Here is a 21,221-nt window from a genome sequence, read left to right as displayed (position 1 = left end):
GGACTGATGGGAATGTGATAGGGGCCTTAGATTGTAAGCTCACTGGGGCAGGGACTGATGGGAATGGGATAGGGACCTTAGATTGTAAGCTCACTGGGGCAGGGGCTGATGGGACTGGGATAGGGACCTTAGATTGTAAGCTCACTGGGGCAGGGGCTGATGGGAATGGGATAGGGACATTAGATTGTAAGCTCACTGGGGGAGGGAGTGCGTGCAGCCTACACAGACCTTCCCACGTGGCCGACTATTGGGCACAGTGGCTGCGCCAGAATGTGAGCAATGCGACTCATGAATAACCAGCAATGTAGAAGTCGGACGCGGCGCTGAATGTACACGTGGGCGGCCGAGGCCGCGGTGACTTTATCAGGCAGGAACGGCATGAAAAGGGATATTGATTTTTATCCAGGAAGGGTCAAGTGGCAATTATACGGGAGGGGGGGTAATTTGTGAGCCACGGCGGTTGCCACCCACCATTAACCCTACTGGTGCCGGATATGGGTGGATTCCTCCTACAGTCAGTGCACTAATCTGCCTGCAGCCCCCCATGCACTCCCTATAATAATGTATTTGCACTGAGTCTGACTCCGGACTCCTTAAAGAATCAGCCCCAATGGCAGAAAGGGATAAACAGATATGGCTGCCAGGTTGGCAAAGGGTAAAGAAACCCGCTGGGTCGGAAACGCCTTTGTCTCCAGGAGCCACAATAGCGGCAGGGGGCACCTTGGTCTCACAATCAGCTCGGGGGGCAGATTCGCTCCGCAGCCCCCACCCCCTGCGCCTTCCCCGGCCCCTGACCTGATTGCTTATTCCTGTCACAGGAAAATCCGCTGACTCCGGAGGAAAACCAATCACTTCTCCCCCCGAGAGTCTCTGATCCTCTCCCATCATGCAACAGCCTGCAGTGTCTGCCCGCCGGGGGCTAGCCGGGGTACCGGGGGGTTTCAAGGGGAAGTATTACCTCATATAGAAAAAATTCTAAATATTTATTTCCTGTTATTTATAAATCATTCCCATCAGCCCCTGCCCCAGTGAGCTTACAATCTAAGGTCCCTATCCCATTCCCATCAGTCCCTGCCCCAGTGAGCTTACAATCTAAGGGCCCTATCCCAGTCCCATCAGTCCCTGCCCCAGTGAGCTTACAATCTAAGGTCCCTATCCCATTCCCATCAGTCCCTGCCCCAGTGAGCTTACAATCTAAGGTCCCTATCACTTTCCCATCAGTCCCTGCCCCAGTGAGCTTACAATCTAAGGTCCCTATCCCATTCCCATCAGTCCCTGCCCCAGTGAGCTTACAATCTAAGGTCCCTATCACTTTCCCATCAGCCCCTGCCCCCAGTGAGCTTACAATCTAAGGTCCCTATCCCATTCCCATCAGTCCCTGCCCCAGTGAGCTTACAATCTAAGGCCCCTATAACATTCCCATCAGCCCCTGCCCCAGTGAGCTTACAATCTAAGGTCCCTATCACTTTCCCATCAGCCCCTGCCCCAGTGAGCTTACAATCTAAGGTCCCTATCCCATTCCCATCAGTCCCTGCCCCAGTGAGCTTACAATCTAAGGTCCCTATCACTTTCCCATCAGCCCCTGCCCCAGTGAGCTTACAATCTAAGGTCCCCTATCACATTCCCATCAGTCCCTGCCCCAGTGAGCTTACAATCTAAGGCCCCTATAACATTCCCATCAGCCCCTGCCCCAGTGAGCTTACAATCTAAGGTCCCTATAACATTCCCATCAGCCCCTGCCCCAGTGAGCTTACAATCTAAGGTCCCTATCACTTTCCCATCAGTCCCTGCCCCAGTGAGCTTACAATCTAAGGTCCCTATCACATTCCCATCAGTCCCTGCCCCAGTGAGCTTACAATCTAAGGTCCCTATCACTTTCCCATCAGTCCCTGCCCCAGTGAGCTTACAATCTAAGGTCCCTATCACATTCCCATCAGTCCCTGCCCCAGTGAGCTTACAATCTAAGGCCCCTATCACATTCCCATCAGCCCCTGCCCCAGTGAGCTTACAATCTAAGGTCCCTATCCCATTCCCATCAGTCCCTGCCCCAGTGAGCTTACAATCTAAGGTCCCTATCCCATTCCCATCAGCCCCTGCCCCAGTGAGCTTACAATCTAAGGTCCCTATCCCATTCCCATCAGCCCCTGCCCCAGTGAGCTTACAATCTAAGGTCCCTATCCCATTCCCATCAGCCCCTGCCCCAGTGAGCTTACAATCTAAGGTCCCTATCCCATTCCCATCAGTCCCTGCCCCAGTGAGCTTACAATCTAAGGTCCCTATCCCATTCCCATCAGTCCCTGCCCCAGTGAGCTTACACTCTAAGGTCCCTATCCCATTCCCATCAGTCCCTGCCCCAGTGATCTTACAATTTAAGGTCCCTATCCCATTCCCATCAGTCCCTGCCCCAGTGAGCTTACAATCTAAGGTCCCTATCACATTCCCATCAGCCCCTGCCCCAGTGAGCTTACAATCTAAGGTCCCTATCACATTCCCATCAGTCCCTGCCCCAGTGAGCTTACAATCTAAGGTCCTTATTCCATTCCCATCAGTCCCTGCCCCAGTGAGCTTACAATCTAAGGTCCCTATCCCATTCCCATCAGTCCCTGCCCCAGTGAGCTTACAATCTAAGGTCCCTATCACATTCCCATCAGTCCCTGCCCCAGTGAGCTTACAATCTAAGGTCCTTATTCCATTCCCATCAGTCCCTGCCCCAGTGAGCTTACAATCTAAGGTTCCTATCCCATTCCCATCAGTCCCTGCCCCAGTGAGCATACAATCTAAGGTCCCTATCACATTCCCATCAGTCCCTGCCCCAGTGAGCTTACAATCTAAGGTCCCTAACACATTCACGCACACACAGTGTAGTTTTTGGAGTGAGGGAGGGAACCAGAGAACCAGGAGGAAACCTACACAGACAGACCCCCCCCCAGTCTGAGAGGGGGGGGGGGTCGGCTATTTAACCCTGTACTAGCCGCACCACCTTCCTGTAACAGTTACTGTCCCTCCCGCCCGTATCCGCCCCCATGTGATACACAGAAGTGACCGCGGGGTCAGTGGGAAAAGCAGAGCAGCAGGGAAAGGGTTACAGGCTAATGGCCGCTGTATTGATTGGTGTAAAGACCGGATCCTCCGGCTCAGAATGTTACAGTGAAACCCTGAGCTTTCCCTTTTGTCCTTGTCCCTCAGCCCCCGACACCGACACAGGAGAGTCAGTAATAAATGTCATTAATGCCCCGTAATTCCTGAACTTCTTGTTAAACCTCAAATAGCAGCAAAACATTCACTGTCTGTAAACTCACTTCAACTGCAACGTCTGGCTTAGCAACCTGTATATACAATATATAAGGATAATGTACCCCCTACTGTCACTGATAAGGATATTAGCAGTCACTGAGGGGTTCTGTGCCCCCCATATAAAGGCACAAGGCTGCAGGTTGAGTTATACAGGGAACTCTGAGTATCACTCATGTATTATAAGGGATAATGTACCCCCTACTGTAAATGATAAGGATATTAGCAGTCACTGAGGGGCTCTGTGCCCCCCATATAAAGGCACAAGGCTGCAGGCTGAGTTATACAGGGAACTCTGAGTATCACTCATGTATTATAAGGGATAATGTACCCCCTACTGTAAATGATAAGGATATTAGCAGTCACTGAGGGGTTCTGTGCCCCCCATATAAAGGCACAAGGCTGCAGGCTGAGTTATACAGGGAACTCTGAGTATCACTCATGTATTATAAGGGATAATGTACCCCCTACTGTAAATGATAAGGATATTAGCAGCCACTGAGGGGTTCTGTGCCCCCCATATAAAGGCACAAGGCTGCAGGCTGAGTTATACAGGGAACTCTGAGTATCACTCATGTATTATAAGGGATAATGTACCCCCTACTGTAAATGATAAGGATATTAGCAGTCACTGAGGGGTTCTGTGCCCCCCATATAAAGGCACAAGGCTGCAGGCTGAGTTATACAGGGAACTCTGAGTATCACTCATGTATTATAAGGGATAATGTACCCCCTACTGTAAATGATAAGGATATTAGCAGTCACTGAGGGGTTCTGTGCCCCCCATATAAAGGCACAAGGCTGCAGGCTGAGTTATACAGGGAACTCTGAGTATCACTCATGTATTATAAGGGATAATGTACCCCCTACTGTAAATGATAAGGATATTAGCAGTCACATGAGTCATGTGGAACATTACATCCATACATTGGTAGGGGGTTTCCAGTGGGATATTAACCCTTGGGCGCGTGTACACACACACATGACCCCCAGGCGCCCCCCCCCAGCCTGTGAATATCCCAATTGTGCCAGGCAGGCAACAGTGTCGTCATACTTCCTACTCCCCCCCCCCCCACCCATAATCCCACACTGCTGCTCAGAGAGGAAGCGAATGCACCAGCAGCAGAAACTTCCGGAATTAATAAAGGAGTTTCCCTTAATATGAATATATTTACATCTTTGCTGCGGGTCTTGTAACCCATAGCAACCAATCATTAGGTCGCATTTACCAGAAACAAGCATCTGATTGGTCGCTAAGAGCCTGGGCAAACTTTGCCCCTTTTCATTTCATTACCCCATTAAATCGTGTAGCTGGTACCACTGGGCATTGGGGGTAGGTTTGGGGGGGGGGGGTGCCGCTGCCTCTGTTAGAGACAGAAAGCTAAGAATGGAGAATGAGCCCCCGTGCATTTATTCCTCGGCAGAACCCTGGGTCGGCGCCGGTTCCCTCCAGGGGAAGAAATAAAACCCAGAGAAATCTCTATAACAGGAAACCACACAAATAGGAACAGACGCCACCCCAGCTGCCCCGGCGCGGGGTATAGAGTAGCAGCGAGTGCCACCCCCCTACTGGAGGCCTGCCAGCCCGGCCAATCCGGAAACAGATGGACAGGGCGATGGGAGTTTAATTTGTAATATAGATTTGGCCCTAACTGTCTGTCTGCAGTTGGACTACAACTCCCAGCAGCCATGGGTTCTGTCTGCAGCTGGACTACAACTCCCAGCAGCCATGGGTTCTGTCTGCAGCTGGACTACAACTCCCAGCAGCCATGGGTTCTGTCTGCAGCTGGACTACAACTCCCAGCAGCCATGGGTTCCGTCTGCAGCTGGACTGCAACTCCCAGCAGCCATGGGTTCTGTCTGCAGCTGGACTACAACTCCCAGCAGCCATGGGTTCTGTCTGCAGCTGGACTGCAACTCCCAGCAGCCATGGGTTCTGTCTGCAGCTGGACTGCAACTCCCAGCAGCCATGGGTTCTGTCTGCAGTTGGACTGCAACTCCCAGCAGCCATGGGTTCTGTCTGCAGCTGGACTACAACTCCCAGCAGCCATGGGTTCTGTCTGCAGCTGGACTACAAACTCCCAGCAGCCATGGGTTCTGTCTGCAGCTGGACTGCAACTCCCAGCAGCCATGGGTTCTGTCTGCAGCTGGACTACAACTCCCAGCAGCCATGGGTTCTGTCTGCAGCTGGACTGCAACTCCCAGCAGCCATGGGTTCTGTCTGCAGCTGGACTGCAACTCCCAGCAGCCATGGCTTCTGTCTGCAGCTGGACTGCAACTCCCAGTAGCCATGGGTTCTGTCTGCAGCTGGACTGCAACTCCCAGCAGCCATGGGTTCTGTCTGCAGCTGGACTGCAACTCCCAGTAGCCATGGGTTCTGTCTGCAGTCGGACTGCAACTCCCAGCAGCCATGGGTTCTGTCTGCAGCTGGACTACAACTCCCAGCAGCCATGGCTTCTGTCTGCAGCTGGACTGCAACTCCCAGTAGCCATGGGTTCTGTCTGCAGTCGGACTGCAACTCCCAGCAGCCATGGGTTCTGTCTGCAGCTGGACTACAACTCCCAGCAGCCATGGCTTCTGTCTGCAGCTGGACTACAACTCCCAGCAGCCTTGGGTTCTGTCTGCAGTTGGACTACAACTCCCAGCAGCCTTGGCCTGGGGTATTCCCATTGGCCTGAAGACAATGAGGGGTCTCACCTTTAGGTTGGGGGGCAACCCTGATACCCACAAAGGTATTTCTAGGCTACTGTACAGTATAAGCTGGGGTTATAGGATTAAAGGGTAAGTAACCGCAGGCGCCCAAGCGGAGCAATAAAAAAACTGCACCGTAACATTTTGGCACAGACATTGCCGGCGACCTGCCCGCGTCTCTGGAAAGCACAGTTCCTGGATGTAGGGAAATCGTTAGCTTCTCCCAGGGGGCCGCAGTTTCCATTACCTGGCGCTGAAAAATCTCCTCACTGCGCATTGGGTCGGGTTACAGAACCTTCCGGGGGGGGGGGAATAAATCAAAGGGGGGAGAATTTACTGTACTATTCCTTCTCTGTATATTTGTATTTATACATATGGGTAGGAGGTGCCATAGTGTTTCCCTTAGACAGTACAGTATGGGGGTACAGCTTATTGTGTGCCCAGAACATTCCTTCTCTGTATATTTGTATTTATACATATGGGTAGGAGGTGCCATAGTGTTTCCCTTAGACAGTACAGTATGGGGGTACAGCTTATTGTGTGCCCAGAACATTCCCTCTCTGTATATTTGTATTTATACATATGGGTAGGGGGTGCCATAGTGTTTCCCTTAGACAGTACAGTATGGGGGTACAGCTTATTGTGTGCCCAGAACATTCCCTCTCTGTATATTTGTATTTATACATATGGGTAGGGGGTGCCATAGTGTTTCCCTTAGACAGTACAGTATGGGGGTACAGCTTATTGTGTGCCCAGAACATTCCTTCTCTGTATATTTGTATTTATACATATGGGTAGGAGGTGCCATAGTGTTTCCCTTAGACAGTACAGTATGGGGGTACAGCTTATTGTGTGCCCAGAACATTCCTTCTCTGTATATTTGTATTTATACATATGGGTAGGGGGTGCCATAGTGTTTCCCTTAGACAGTACAGTATGGGGGTACAGCTTATTGTGTGCCCAGAACTTTCCCTCTCTGTATATTTGTATTTATACATATGGGTAGGGGGTGCCATAGTGTTTCCCTTAGACAGTACAGTATGGGGGTACAGCTTATTGTGTGCCCAGAACATTCCCTCTCTGTATATTTGTATTTATACATATGGGTAGGAGGTGCCATAGTGTTTCCCTTAGACAGTACAGTATGGGGGTACAGCTTATTGTGTGCCCAGAACATTCCTTCTCTGTATATTTGTATTTATACATATGGGTAGGGGGTGCCATAGTGTTTTCCTTATTCAGTACAGTATGGGGGTACAGCTTATTGTGTGCCCAGAACATTCCTTCTCTGTATATTTGTATTTATACATATGGGTAGGAGGTGCCATAGTGTTTCCCTTAGACAGTACAGTATGGGGGTACAGCTTATTGTGTGCCCAGAACATTCCTTCTCTGTATATTTGTATTTATACATATGGGTAGGGGGTGCCATAGTGTTTCCCTTAGACAGTACAGTATGGGGGTACAGCTTATTGTGTGCCCAGAACATTCCTTCTCTGTATATTTGTATTTTTACATATGGGTAGGGGGTGCCATAGTGTTTCCCTTAGACAGTACAGTATGGGGGTACAGCTTATTGTGTGCCCAGAACATTCCTTCTCTGTATATTTGTATTTATACATATGGGTAGGAGGTGCCATAGTGTTTCCCTTAGACAGTACAGTATGGGGGTACAGCTTATTGTGTGCCCAGAACATTCCTTCTCTGTATATTTGTATTTATACATATGGGTAGGAGGTGCCATAGTGTTTCCCTTAGACAGTACAGTATGGGGGTACAGCTTATTGTGTGCCCAGAACATTCCTTCTCTGTATATTTGTATTTATACATATGGGTAGGGGGTGCCATAGTGTTTCCCTTAGACAGTACAGTATGGGGGTACAGCTTATTGTGTGCCCAGAACATTCCTTCTCTGTATATTTGTATTTTTACATATGGGTAGGGGGTGCCATAGTGTTTCCCTTAGACAGTACAGTATGGGGGTACAGCTTATTGTGTGCCCAGAACATTCCTTCTCTGTATATTTGTATTTATACATATGGGTAGGGGGTGCCATAGTGTTTCCCTTAGACAGTACAGTATGGGGGTACAGCTTATTGTGTGCCCAGAACATTCCTTCTCTGTATATTTGTATTTATACATATGGGTAGGGGGTGCCATAGTGTTTCCCTTAGACAGTACAGTATGGGGGTACAGCTTATTGTGTGCCCAGAACATTCCCTCTCTGTATATTTGTATTTATACAGCAGGAGAACTTTCTGCCCCGCTGCCCATAGTAATAACCCATTAGGGGGTCACAATAACCCTGTACCTATAAATCAGCAGTCACTGCCCAATGAATGGGGCAAATAAAACAATGGACACTTTCTACCTCTGTCCACCTGAATTCATATCTAACAGGGGATGCTGGGAGTTGTAGTCCTATAAAAACAAAGGCCAATAAAAGCAAGCAGAGGAAGGTGCCAGCGCTGAGCGGGACGGGCAGTGCCAGTGAATAGGGACACGCGTGGCATTTGCCTTTGGGGCGGGAGGCGGGGAATGTTTATTGGAGACACCCTGGGTGGGGGCAGGAGGGCCACATAACTCACATTGCTCCTGTGGAATGTGTGAGACACCTGCGAGAGCGCCGGCTGCCCCATAATCACCGGGTCATTACCTGTAAGTGCCGGGGGAATGTCTGGCCCGTGCCAACACCAGCGCTGCCCCAGTCTGTTCAACCAGCTGCCCCAGAGGGGCCCGTGCCAACACCAGCGCCAGTCTGTTTAACCAGTTGCCCCAGAGGGCCCCGTGCCAACACCAGCGCCAGTCTGTTTAACCAGTTGCCCCAGAGGGCCCCGTGCCAACACCAGCGCTGACCCAGTCTGTTTAACCAGTTGCCCCAGAGGGCCCCGTGCCAACACCAGCGCTGACCCAGTCTGTTTAACCAGTTGCCCCAGAGGGCCCCGTGCCAACACCAGCCCCAGTCTGTTTAACCAGTTGCCCCAGAGGGCCCCGTGCCAACACCAGCGCCAGTCTGTTTAACCAGTTGCCCCAGAGGGCCCCGTGCCAACACCAGCGCTGACCCAGTCTGTTTAAACAGTTGCCCCAGAGGGGCCCGTGCCAACACCAGCGCCAGTCTGCTTAACCAGTTGCCCCAGAGGGCAGTGTGCCAACACCAGCACTGCCCCAGTCTGTTCAACCAGCTGCCCCAGAGGGCCCCGTGCCAACACCAGCGCCAGTCTGTTTAACCAGTTGCCCCAGAGGGCCGTGTGCCAACACCAGCACTGCCCCAGTCTGTTCAACCAGCTGCCCCAGAGGGCCCCGTGCCAACACCAGCGCCAGTCTGTTCAACCAGTTGCCCCAGAGGGCCGTGTGCCAACACCAGCACTGCCCCAGTCTGTTCAACCAGCTGCCCCAGAGGGCCCCGTGCCAACACCAGCACTGCCCCAGTCTGTTCAACCAGTTGCCCCAGAGGGCCGTGTGCCAACACCAGCACTGCCCCAGTCTGTTCAACCAGCTGCCCCAGAGGGCCCCGTGCCAACACCAGCGCCAGTCTGTTTAACCAGTTGCCCCAGAGATGGCGACATAGGGGCCCGTGCCCAGTGACCCACACAGATTGGCCCCTGAAAAGCAGCTGGAAATGTGCCCTGGCAGAGGCAACAATGGGAAGGCGGCCGTGCCCTTGGGCAGACTGGTCACAGCCTATTGGCCAGTTCATTGGCCACTGGAACAGTCGCTCAACAGGTTTTTAATCCCATGAAACACCCAGCAAAAATATTTGTGTTCTGGTTCAGCCTCTCCTCCTTATCTCACCCCAGCTGGGGGTAAACATGCCCAGAGCAAACTGGGCCACGCAGCTGACAATCTACCAGCCGATAAGGAGCAGATAACAGTTGTTCACCTTTGAGTTAACCTTTAGTATAATGCAGAGAGTAATATTCTGAGACTATTTGCAATTGGTCTTCATTTTTTAGTTATTTGACTTATTTGTTCGGCAGCTCTCCAGTTTGGAGTTTTAGCAGCTATCTGGTTGCTAGGGTCCAAGTTACCTTAGCAACCAGGGAGTCGTTTAAATGAGAGACTGGTCTATGAATAGGGGAGGGGCTGAATACTAAAACCAGAACCAAAATAATTTGCAGTTGGTCTTTCTTTTTAAATGAAGGGCAAAATAGCGCTGTTTGTCTCACCGGGTTGCCCAGCAGAACAGGCTTCTGGGTAAGGGAATGCCAAAGACGCAGCTGTTTATTGGCTGCCGGAATTCCACCGCGGAATCCATAGTGATAAATCTCCCCCCCCCCCATTGTTTGGGCGCAGATTCCCAAATCCCCGCGCCGTGACCCCCCTCCGCCATCCCGGCCATAAAACGTCCATAAAAACCGCCTGGGAAAGACGCGGCCGAGGAAATTGCCCGATTTACGTAAAAATTAACCCTTTATTGGGGGGGGATAAAATAACATTTATAGCCGGCAATAAAACCGCGGGGGGTGCGTCCGACCTTTTTACGAGCCCCTTTGTCTCCGCGTGTAAATGTTTGTTTTCGCTCCCTCGGCCAATAGCGTTAGAGCTCTGATAATCCCCCCCAAATAGTGCCCCTTTAACTGGAATCCCACCCAAGAACGAGCCCCCTATAAACCCCATAATTACTGCGTCGTTAGGGAGAACTGCGCATATAGTAATTGCTTATTGTACAGCGCTACGGAATATGTCGGCGCTTTATAAATAATAATTTAAAGACACAGGTACCTACAGCGGGACAGGCAGGTGTTATCTGATTGGCCCGGGAAGGAGTAGAGAGTCATGTGACTAGGGGAATATGTTGGCGCTTTATAAATAATAATAATTTAAAGACACAGGTACCTACGGCGGGACAGGCAGGTGTTATCTGATTGGCCGGGAAGGAGTAGAGTCATGTGACTAGGGGAATATGTCGGCGCTTTATAAATAATACCGGTAATTTAAAGACACAGGTACCTGCAGCGGGACAGGCAGGTGTTATCTGATTGGCCGGGAAGGAGTAGAGAGTCATGTGACTAGCGGTGACCAATATTATATTATAAAATCAGTGTATTTTGTTGACTGGGGCCTTTTACGCCGCAGACTGCACTGGTAAACAAGTTGCGCTGAGGCAACCGGATTGGGTGCAAATTAGTAAGTGGGTGGGAGGGTATTTATATTGGCAGGGGGTAACCAAGCATTAATGGGAGATGCCCGTGGGCACGACGCTCTCTGCCAAACAATGGGCTATGACCTCACACACAGCGGGCACGCACGGGCACGCACAGTGAGGTCAGAACTCTCCCTGCCCCATAACATGGGGATTAAAAGGAAACTGCGCTGGCCTAAGCAAATATCATTGAGAGCAGCCCCCCCCCCCGATCATATAGAGAGGAAGGTGCCCCCCTAAAGAGGTCACTACACGCGGGAACGTGCTGGGGGGGGGGGGAGTCGGCCGCTGGCGCCGTGTTCAAAGGGGAAGCGACAGTTTGTTCAACACAAGGTTTATTTGCTCTGGAACGGTTCCTGAAGGCTGAGCTGCATTTAGTCGATCTGGCCCAGCGGCACGAAGGGCAACCGAGAGGGATCGACGGGGAGGTCAATGATCCAGCAGCCGGGGGGGGGGGGGGGGGGGGGGCAAGGACATATATACATACCTACCTACCTACATACACACATACATACATACACACAGTATATACATACCTACCTACATACACACATACACACATACACACAGTATATACATACCTACCTACATACACACATACATACATACCTACATACCTACATACATACAGTATATACACACATACCTACATACCTACATACATACAGTATATACATACCTACCTACATACACACATACATACATACCTACATACACACATACATACAGTATATACATACCTACCTACATACACACATACATACATACCTACACACCTACATACATACAGTATATACATACCTACCTACATACACACATACATACAGTATATACATACCTACCTACATACACACATACATACATACCTACATACCTACATACATACAGTATATACATACCTACCTACATACACACATACACACAGTATATACATACCTACCTACATACACACATACATACATACACACAGTATATACATACCTACCTACATACACACATACATACATACACACAGTATATACATACCTACCTACATACACACATACATACATACCTACATACCTACATACATACAGTATATACACACATACCTACATACCTACATACATACAGTATATACATACCTACCTACATACACACATACACACAGTATATACATACCTACCTACATACACACATACATACATACACACAGTATATACCTACCTACCTACATACACACATACATACATACACACAGTATATACATACCTACCTACATACACACATACATACATACCTACATACCTACATACATACAGTATATACACACATACCTACATACCTACATACATACAGTATATACATACCTACCTACATACACACATACATACATACCTACATACACACATACATACAGTATATACATACCTACCTACATACACACATACATACATACCTACATACCTACATACATACAGTATATACATACCTACCTACATACACACATACATACAGTATATACATACCTACCTACATACACACATACATACATACCTACATACCTACATACATACAGTATATACATACCTACCTACATACACACATACACACAGTATATACATACCTACCTACATACACACATACATACATACCTACATACCTACATACATACAGTATATACATACCTACCTACATACACACATACATACAGTATATACATACCTACCTACATACACACATACATACATACATACATACAGTATATACATACCTACCTACATACACACATACATACATACCTACATACACACATACATACATACCTACATACACACATACATACATACCTACATACACACATACACACATACATACATACATACATACAGTATATACATACCTACCTACATACACACATACATACATACATACATACAGTATATACATACCTACCTACATACACACATACCTACATACACACATACATACATACATACATACAGTATATACAAACATATATACATACCTACCTACATACACACATACATACATACCTACATACACACATACATACATACATACATACATACATACACACAGTATATACATACCTACCTACATACACACATACATACATACATACATACATACAGTATATACATAGAAGGGCCGCCCAGAACAGGTGGCCAACACTTCCACCTACTGAGAATTCCAGAAATGCGGAATTCAAGGGAAGGAATGGCGGCCGACGAGCACCCAAAGGGGTTAAAGTGGCCGGACCTGGCCCGTCGGACCCGACTGCTGGAGAAATTCCCCACATTCCCCGGCACATATTTATAAATAAAGTTAAATATACAAAGTATTTAGTCCCCTCGGGGCAGTCATAACCCTATCCCTGCGCTGCTCATTTCCTATAGACATCAGAATGTCATTTTCTTTCAGTCTGGAGGGTGTAGTTCCCCTTTAACTCTGCTGCCTGAGGGTCTGGCCTCCGGGTGTGAGACAGAGGGACACAATGAGTGCAATCCCATGATCCCTTGGGAGGGGGGTGAGAAAGACAAACATGTTTTCCCTGTTTCCCTGCTCCCAGGCACAGACTCTTGTTTGGTCAGATCCCCCCCACCCCCATCCTGAGGGGCAGTTATAGCCCCTATTGTTTCTCCTACTCCCATGTAACTGGAGGAGTCCCAAGCCGGACTTGGGTTTCTTACTATTGAGTGCTATTCTGATACCTACTGGGAGCTGCTATCTTGCTCCCTTCCCATTGTTCTGTTGATCGGCTGCTGGGGGTGTCTGTCTGTCCCTTTCCCTTCCCTGCTGTTTCTGACTCCTGATACAACTCCCCAATACCCATTCATTCCTCATTCTCACTGGGTTTATAGTTATGTGTAACTGTCACTGTGTCTGTCCCTTTCCCTTCCCTGCACTGCTGGTTCTGACTCCTGATACAACTCCCCAATACCCATTCATTCCTCATTCTCACTGGGTTTATAGTTATGTGTAACTGTCACTGTGTCTGTCCCTTTCCCTTCCCTGCACTGCTGGTTCTGACTCCTGAAACAACTCCCCAATATCCATTCATCCCTCATTCTCACTGGGTTTATAGTTATGTGTAACTGTCACTGTGTCTGTCCCTTTCCCTTCCCTGCACTGCTGGTTCTGACTCCTGATACAACTCCCCAATACCCATTCATTCCTCATTCTCACTGGGTTTATAGTTATGTGTAACTGTCACTGTGTCTGTCCCTTTCCCTTCCCTGCACTGCTGGTTCTGACTCCTGATACAACTCCCCAATACCCATTCATCCCTCATTCTCACTGGGTTTATAGTTATGTGTAACTGTCACTGTGTCTGTCCCTTTCCCTTCCCTGCACTGCTGGTTCTGACTCCTGATACAACTCCCCAATACCCATTCATTCCTCATTCTCACTGGGTTTATAGTTATGTGTAACTGTCACTGTCCCTGTCCCTTTCCCTTCCCTGCACTGCTGGTTCTGACTCCTGATACAACTCCCCAATATCCATTCATCCCTCATTCTCACTGGGTTTATAGTTATGTGTAACTGTCACTGTGTCTGTCCCTTTCCCTTCCCTGCACTGCTGGTTCTGACTCCTGATACAACTCCCCAATATCCATTCATCCCTCATTCTCACTGGGTTTATAGTTATGTGTAACTGTCACTGTGTCTGTCCCTTTCCCTTCCCTGCACTGCTGGTTCTGACTCCTGATACAACTCCCCAATACCCATTCATTCCTCATTCTCACTGGGTTTATAGTTATGTGTAACTGTCACTGTGTCTGTCCCTTTCCCTTCCCTGCACTGCTGGTTCTGACTCCTGATACAACTCCCCAATATCCATTCATTCCTCATTCTCACTGGGTTTATAGTTATGTGTAACTGTCACTGTGTCTGTCCCTTTCCCTTCCCTGCACTGCTGGTTCTGACTCCTGATACAACTCCCCAATACCCATTCATTCCTCATTCTCACTGGGTTTATAGTTATGTGTAACTGTCACTGTGTCTGTCCCTTTCCCTTCCCTGCACTGCTGGTTCTGACTCCTCACTAGCAGACCCGGTACACTCATTGTGCTACATAGTTTCAGGAGTCAATATCAGTAACATTTCCAGGTTAGCGCATTAGTCGGGTTGGACACATCGGGGTTAAACAAACTCAGGGTGAAGCTAACGATCCCACTAACGAGTCTGGCGCGGCAGCGGCTTCGTTAGTAATTTCCTCTCTCTAATCAGAGTCAGAGCTGCTCGTTAAGAGGGAGATACAAGGATACAAATAAAAGGCTGCTATTGGCTAAAACAAAAGTCAATCAGTTACACTGTGTCCCTTTATTGCTGAACTACAGTTCCCAGCATTCCCTAAGGGCCAGAGGATGCTGGGAGTTGTCGGCTCTGCACTAAAATAGTCTCCGGTCGGGGCCCCTGACACTGAGGATTAGAAACGTCTCGGAGTCGCTGACCCCCGGCCCCCCCCCCCCCCCAGGCTCCCGGGTGGGGGGGGCTCAGACATATTTAGTATCAGTTCATATATAGACCCAGGGGCTAAAACTGGCGCATCTATGGGCCACCTGGTAGCCCCGCCTACTGGCCCGGACTATTCCTGGCATTTTCTGGGCATTTTTCATGTGGTTTCAGACTCCAACTCTCAACAACCCCCCCCCCCCCAAAATCCCCCCCTGCAGGTAAGTATAGGGGGGCAGAATGAGGCCTGTGGGGGCCGTTCCACCTCGACGCCGTAAGGAGGCTGAGCCTGCACTGCAGATCCCTGGCAGCATTACGGCATCTTGCAGATACTCAGCGGGAACTGCCCTGGTTACACCAAAATGCCCCCCCCCCAGGCCCCGCGTACGGGTATCTGCCCCCACATACGGGTATCTGCCCCCCTGGCACCGACGTGCCCCCCGCACATCATGGGGCGCCCCAATATAATGATAAACATGATAGAGCCGGGGGGGTGTGACTGGCCCAATCCCCGTGGTACTGACCCGTCAGCACAATGAGCTCCCTATAATCACTGCACCAGAACCAGCGGGCACGGGGGGCACAGACAATGCCCTTCTACCCACTGACCCCCCCCCCCCCCAGGTAAGAACACAGAAAAGCCCCTTCCTCAGAACCAAACCAGGACCATCCGGCTGCCCGGGAGACAGGAGTAAATAGTGCCCTGTTGCCCTTGGCTACGGGGCAAGTTGTGGCCTGGGGGCAGGTAGGTTCCCAGCAGCCATAGCTGCAAAGTGTTTACAAACAAAACAAGGTGAAGCCTGAGAGGCACCTGTATGGGGGGGGCAGCTGGAATTGGTATTGGGGGGGGAACTTGGGGGGGGGGGGGGGAGTGTGAGAGGGACGGGGTTAAAAAGAGATGGGGTAAAATCCTATGGGGGGCTGGGGGGCACCTTTATCAAGAAGAAGGTAGGTAATTAAATTATGGCTGGGGGGAGCATTTAAAACCATGGGGGGCTGGTATCACTATACTGGGGGGCTCTTACAGGTACCGGTATTACCAACATACAGGGTGGATATCGGATTATTGGGGGGCTGGTATCACTATACTAGGGGGGGCTCTTACAGGTACCAGTATTACCAACATACAGGGTGGATATAGGATTATTGGGGGGCTGGTATCACTATACTGGGGGGGGCTCTTACAGGTACCAGTATTACTAACATACAGGGTGGATATAGGATTATTGGGGGGCTGGTATCACTATACTGGGGGGGCTCTTACAGGTACCGGTATTACCAACATACAGGGTGGATATAGGATTATTGGGGGGCTGGTATCACTATACTGGGGGGGCTCTTACAGGTACCAGTATTACCAACATACAGGGTGGATATAGGATTATTGGGGGGCTGGTATCACTATACTGGGGGGGCTCTTACAGGTACCGGTATTACCAACATACAGGGTGGATATAGGATTATTGGGGGGCTGGTATCACTATACTGGGGGGGCTCTTACAGGTACCGGTATTACCAACATACAGGGTGGATATAGGATTATTGGGGGCTGGTATCACTATACTGGGGGGGCTCTTACAGGTACCGGTATTACCAACATACAGGGTGGATATAGGATTATTGGGGGGCTGGTATCACTATACTGGGGGGGCTCTTACAGGTACCAGTATTACCAACATACAGGGTGGATATAGGATTATTGGGGGGCTGGTATCACTATACTGGGGGGGCTCTTACAGGTACCAGTATTACCAACATACAGGGTGGATATAGGATTATTGGGGGGCTGGTATCACTATACTGGGGGGGCTCTTACAGGTACCAGTATTACTAACATACAGGGTGGATATAGGATTATTGGGGGGCTGGTATCACTATACTGGGGGGGCTCTTACAGGTACCAGTATTACTAACATACAGGGTGGATATAGGATTATTGGGGGGCTGGTATCACTATACTGGGGGGCTCTTACAGGTACCGGTATTACCAACATACAGGGTGGATATAGGATTATTGGGGGGCTGGTATCACTATACTGGGGGCTCTTACAGGTACCGGTATTACCAACATACAGGGTGGATATAGGATTATTGGGGGGCTGGTATCACTATACTGGGGGGCTCTTACAGGTACCGGTATTACCAACATACAGGGTGGATATAGGATTATTGGGGGGCTGGTATCACTATACTGGGGGCTCTTACAGGTACCAGTATTACTAACATACAGGGTGGATATAGGATTATTTGGGGGCTGGTATCACTATACTGGGGGGGCTCTTACAGGTACCGGTATTACTAACATACAGGGTGGATATAGGATTATTGGGGGGCTGGTATCACTATACTGGGGGGGCTCTTACAGGTACCGGTATTACCAACATACAGGGTGGATATAGGATTATTGGGGGGCTGGTATCACTATACTGGGGGGGCTCTTACAGGTACCGGTATTACTAACATACAGGGTGGATATAGGATTATTGGGGGGCTGGTATCACTATACTGGGGGGGCTCTTACAGGTACCGGTATTACCAACATACAGGGTGGATATAGGATTATTGGGGGGCTGGTATCACTATACTGGGGGGCTCTTACAGGTACCGGTATTACCAACATACAGGGTGGATATAGGATTATTGGGGGGCTGGTATCACTATACTGGGGGCTCTTACAGGTACCAGTATTACTAACATACAGGGTGGATATAGGATTATTTGGGGGCTGGTATCACTATACTGGGGGGGCTCTTACAGGTACCGGTATTACTAACATACAGGGTGGATATAGGATTATTGGGGGGCTGGTATCACTATACTGGGGGGGCTCTTACAGGTACCGGTATTACCAACATACAGGGTGGATATAGGATTATTGGGGGGCTGGTATCACTATACTGGGGGGGCTCTTACAGGTACCGGTATTACCAACATACAGGGTGGATATAGGATTATTGGGGGGCTGGTATCACTATACTGGGGGGGCTCTTACAGGTACCAGTATTACTAACATACAGGGTGGATATAGGATTATTGGGGGGCTGGTATCACTATACTGGGGGGGCTCTTACAGGTACCAGTATTACCAACATACAGGGTGCATATAGGATTATTGGGGGGCTGGGTAACAGGTGAAAGACAGGAGAGGATGGGGGGGTTACAGTAGAAGGTTACAGGGATCAGAATTTGGGGAGCAGAGATACTGGGGTACTGGGGGGCCTGATGCATGGGATGGGTGGGACAGTGGCCATAGTAACCAGGAATTTAGGGGGTGCATAGGGGATTACTGGGGGGCTAAGGCAGGGTACCATAGGGGGTTACCAGGCTAATAAGTTGGGGGCACAGGCACATGGATATTGGGGGGCACAGGCACATGGATATTGGGGGGCACAGGCACATGGATATTGGGGGGCACAGGCACATGAATATTGGGGGGCACAGGCACATGAATATTGGGGGGCACAGGCACATGGATATTGGGGGGCCCTTACTTGATCTTGTACTCGTCCCTCTCCCGCTTGACTTTGGCCAACACGTTGTACAGAGCCCGGATTTCGGGGGTGATGGTGTCGATCTGAACCCCAACTCCGTCGGGGTGAGTCCAGGAGACCCCGGGGCCCTGCACGGTTTCCAGGGAGCCGCGGCCGGTGCGCCGCACATGGGTGAAGCTCCAGATGGTCCCGGGGAGGCGGCTGTAGGGGGGGTTGCTATTGGGGGGCTGCGGTTGGTTCAGGTTACTCGGGTCGGTCTGGACCCCCTGATCCCGGCGGAAGATGCGGAACCGGCTCCGGCGCTGCTCCTGCTCCTGTTGGTACTGGTTCTGCAGTTGCTTCTCCAGCAGCCGGTTCCGCCGCTCCAGTTCGTGCACTTTGGCCAAGAAGCAGCGGAACCGAACGTTGAGGGTTTTCAGCACATGGATATTGGAGCCCAGGTCATTGCGCAGCGCCATGGTGGCGGCCGTAGCCGGGGGGGCCTCCGGGGCCCGGGCCAGCTCCCCGAACAGAAGGGAGTTCATCCTGCCGGGAATGGGGCTGCGATCCCGGGCTGTGTCCGCTCTGTCTCCCGGGGACGGGGAATCCTATGCGGCTGAGGCGGCTCCTCTCGGTACGTCCATCCCCGGCAGCTGCTCCAGCGCTTTGTACTGCGGGGCCCGCACCGCCCTCTAGTGTCCGCCTTGTGCGCTGCACCCCTCCCACTGGCACTGCCCCCTCCCACTGGCACTGCCCGCTGCCCCCTCCCACCGCTGGCATGGCAACGGCCAGGTGTAGGGATGGCATGGGTTGGGGATTTACAGCCAGCTGTGCCAGGGTCAGGGGGGCACTGTAATACAGCCAGCTGTGCCAGGGGGCACTGTAATACAGCCAGCTGTGCCAGGGGGCACTGTAATACAGCCAGCTGTGCCAGGGGGCACTGTAATACAGCCAGCTGTGCCAGGGGGCACTGTAATACAGCCAGCTGTGCCAGGGGGCACTGTAATACAGCCAGATGTGCCAGGGGGCACTGTAATACAGCCAGCTGTGCCAGGGGGGCACTGTAATACAGCCAGCTGTGCCAGGGGGGCACTGTAATACAGCCAGCTGTGCCAGGGTCAGAGGGGCAATAGTATACAGAGAGCTGTGCCAGGGTCAGGGGGGCAATAGTATACAGAGAGCTGTGCCAGGGTCAGGGGGGCAATAGTATACAGAGAGCTGTGCCAGGGTCAGGGGGGCACTGTAATACAGCCAACTGTGCCAGGGGGCACTGTAATACAGCCAGATGTGCCAGGGGGGCACTGTAATACAGCCAACTGTGCCAGGGGGGCACTGTAATACAGCCAACTGTGCCAGGGGGGCACTGTAATACAGCCAACTGTGCCAGGGGGGCACTGTAATACAGCCAACTGTGCCAGGGGGGCACTGTAATACAGCCAACTGTGCCAGGGGGGCACTGTAATACAGCCAACTGTGCCAGGGGGGCACTGTAATACAGCCAGCTGTGCCAGGGTCAGGGGGGCAATAGTATACAGAGAGCTGTGCCAGGGTCAGAGGGGAAATAGTATACAGAGAGCTGTGCCAGGGTCAGGGGGGCAATAGTATACAGAGAGCTGTGCCAGGGTCAGGGGGGCAATAGTATACAGAGAGCTGTGCCAGGGTCAGAGGGGCAATAGTATAAAGAAAGCTATGCCAGGGTCAGAGGGGCAATAGTATACAGAGAGCTGTGCCAGGGTCAGAGGGGCAATAGTATAAAGAAAGCTATGCCAGGGTCAGAGGGGCAATAGTATACAGAGAGCTGTGCCAGGGTCAGGGGGGCAATAGTATACAGAGAGCTGTGCCAGGGTCAGAGGGGCAATAGTATAAAGAAAGCTATGCCAGGGTCAGAGGGGCAATAGTATAAAGAAAGCTATGCCAGGGTCAGAGGGGCAATAGTATACAGAGAGCTGTGCCAGGGTCAGAGGGGCAATAGTATACAGAGAGCTGTGCCAGGGTCAAGGGGGCAATAGTATACTGAGAGCTGTGCCAGGGTCAGGGGGGCAATAGTATACAGAGAGTTGTGCCAGGGTCAAGGGGGCAATAGTATACAGAGAGCTGTGCCAGGGTCAGAGGGGCAATAGTATACAGAGAGCTGTGCCAGGGTCAGAGGGGCAATAGTATACAGAGAG

General features: G+C 50.5%; 1 protein-coding gene across 3 annotated transcripts in view; it reads right to left on the bottom strand.

The window, feature by feature from the left end:
- Nucleotides 1-19,733, bottom strand: part of iffo2 (intermediate filament family orphan 2) — a 46,733-nt gene extending 27,000 nt beyond the window's left edge. For 2 of the 3 annotated variants that reach the window (XM_031905513.1, XM_031905514.1), the window contains exon 1: nucleotides 19,075-19,733. In XM_031905513.1, the coding sequence (XP_031761373.1) occupies nucleotides 19,075-19,598 (524 nt within the window). In that variant the 5' untranslated portion in view covers nucleotides 19,599-19,733. The remainder of the gene's footprint in view (nucleotides 1-19,074) is intronic. The other variant, XM_031905512.1, reaches the window with a different exon arrangement.
- Between the last annotated feature and the right edge of the window lie 1,488 nt (nucleotides 19,734-21,221).

Source organism: Xenopus tropicalis, chromosome 7, assembly GCF_000004195.4.
Source record: "Xenopus tropicalis strain Nigerian chromosome 7, UCB_Xtro_10.0, whole genome shotgun sequence".
NCBI lineage: Eukaryota > Metazoa > Chordata > Amphibia > Anura > Pipidae > Xenopus > Xenopus tropicalis.
This window is presented reverse-complemented; position numbering and strand designations above follow the sequence as displayed.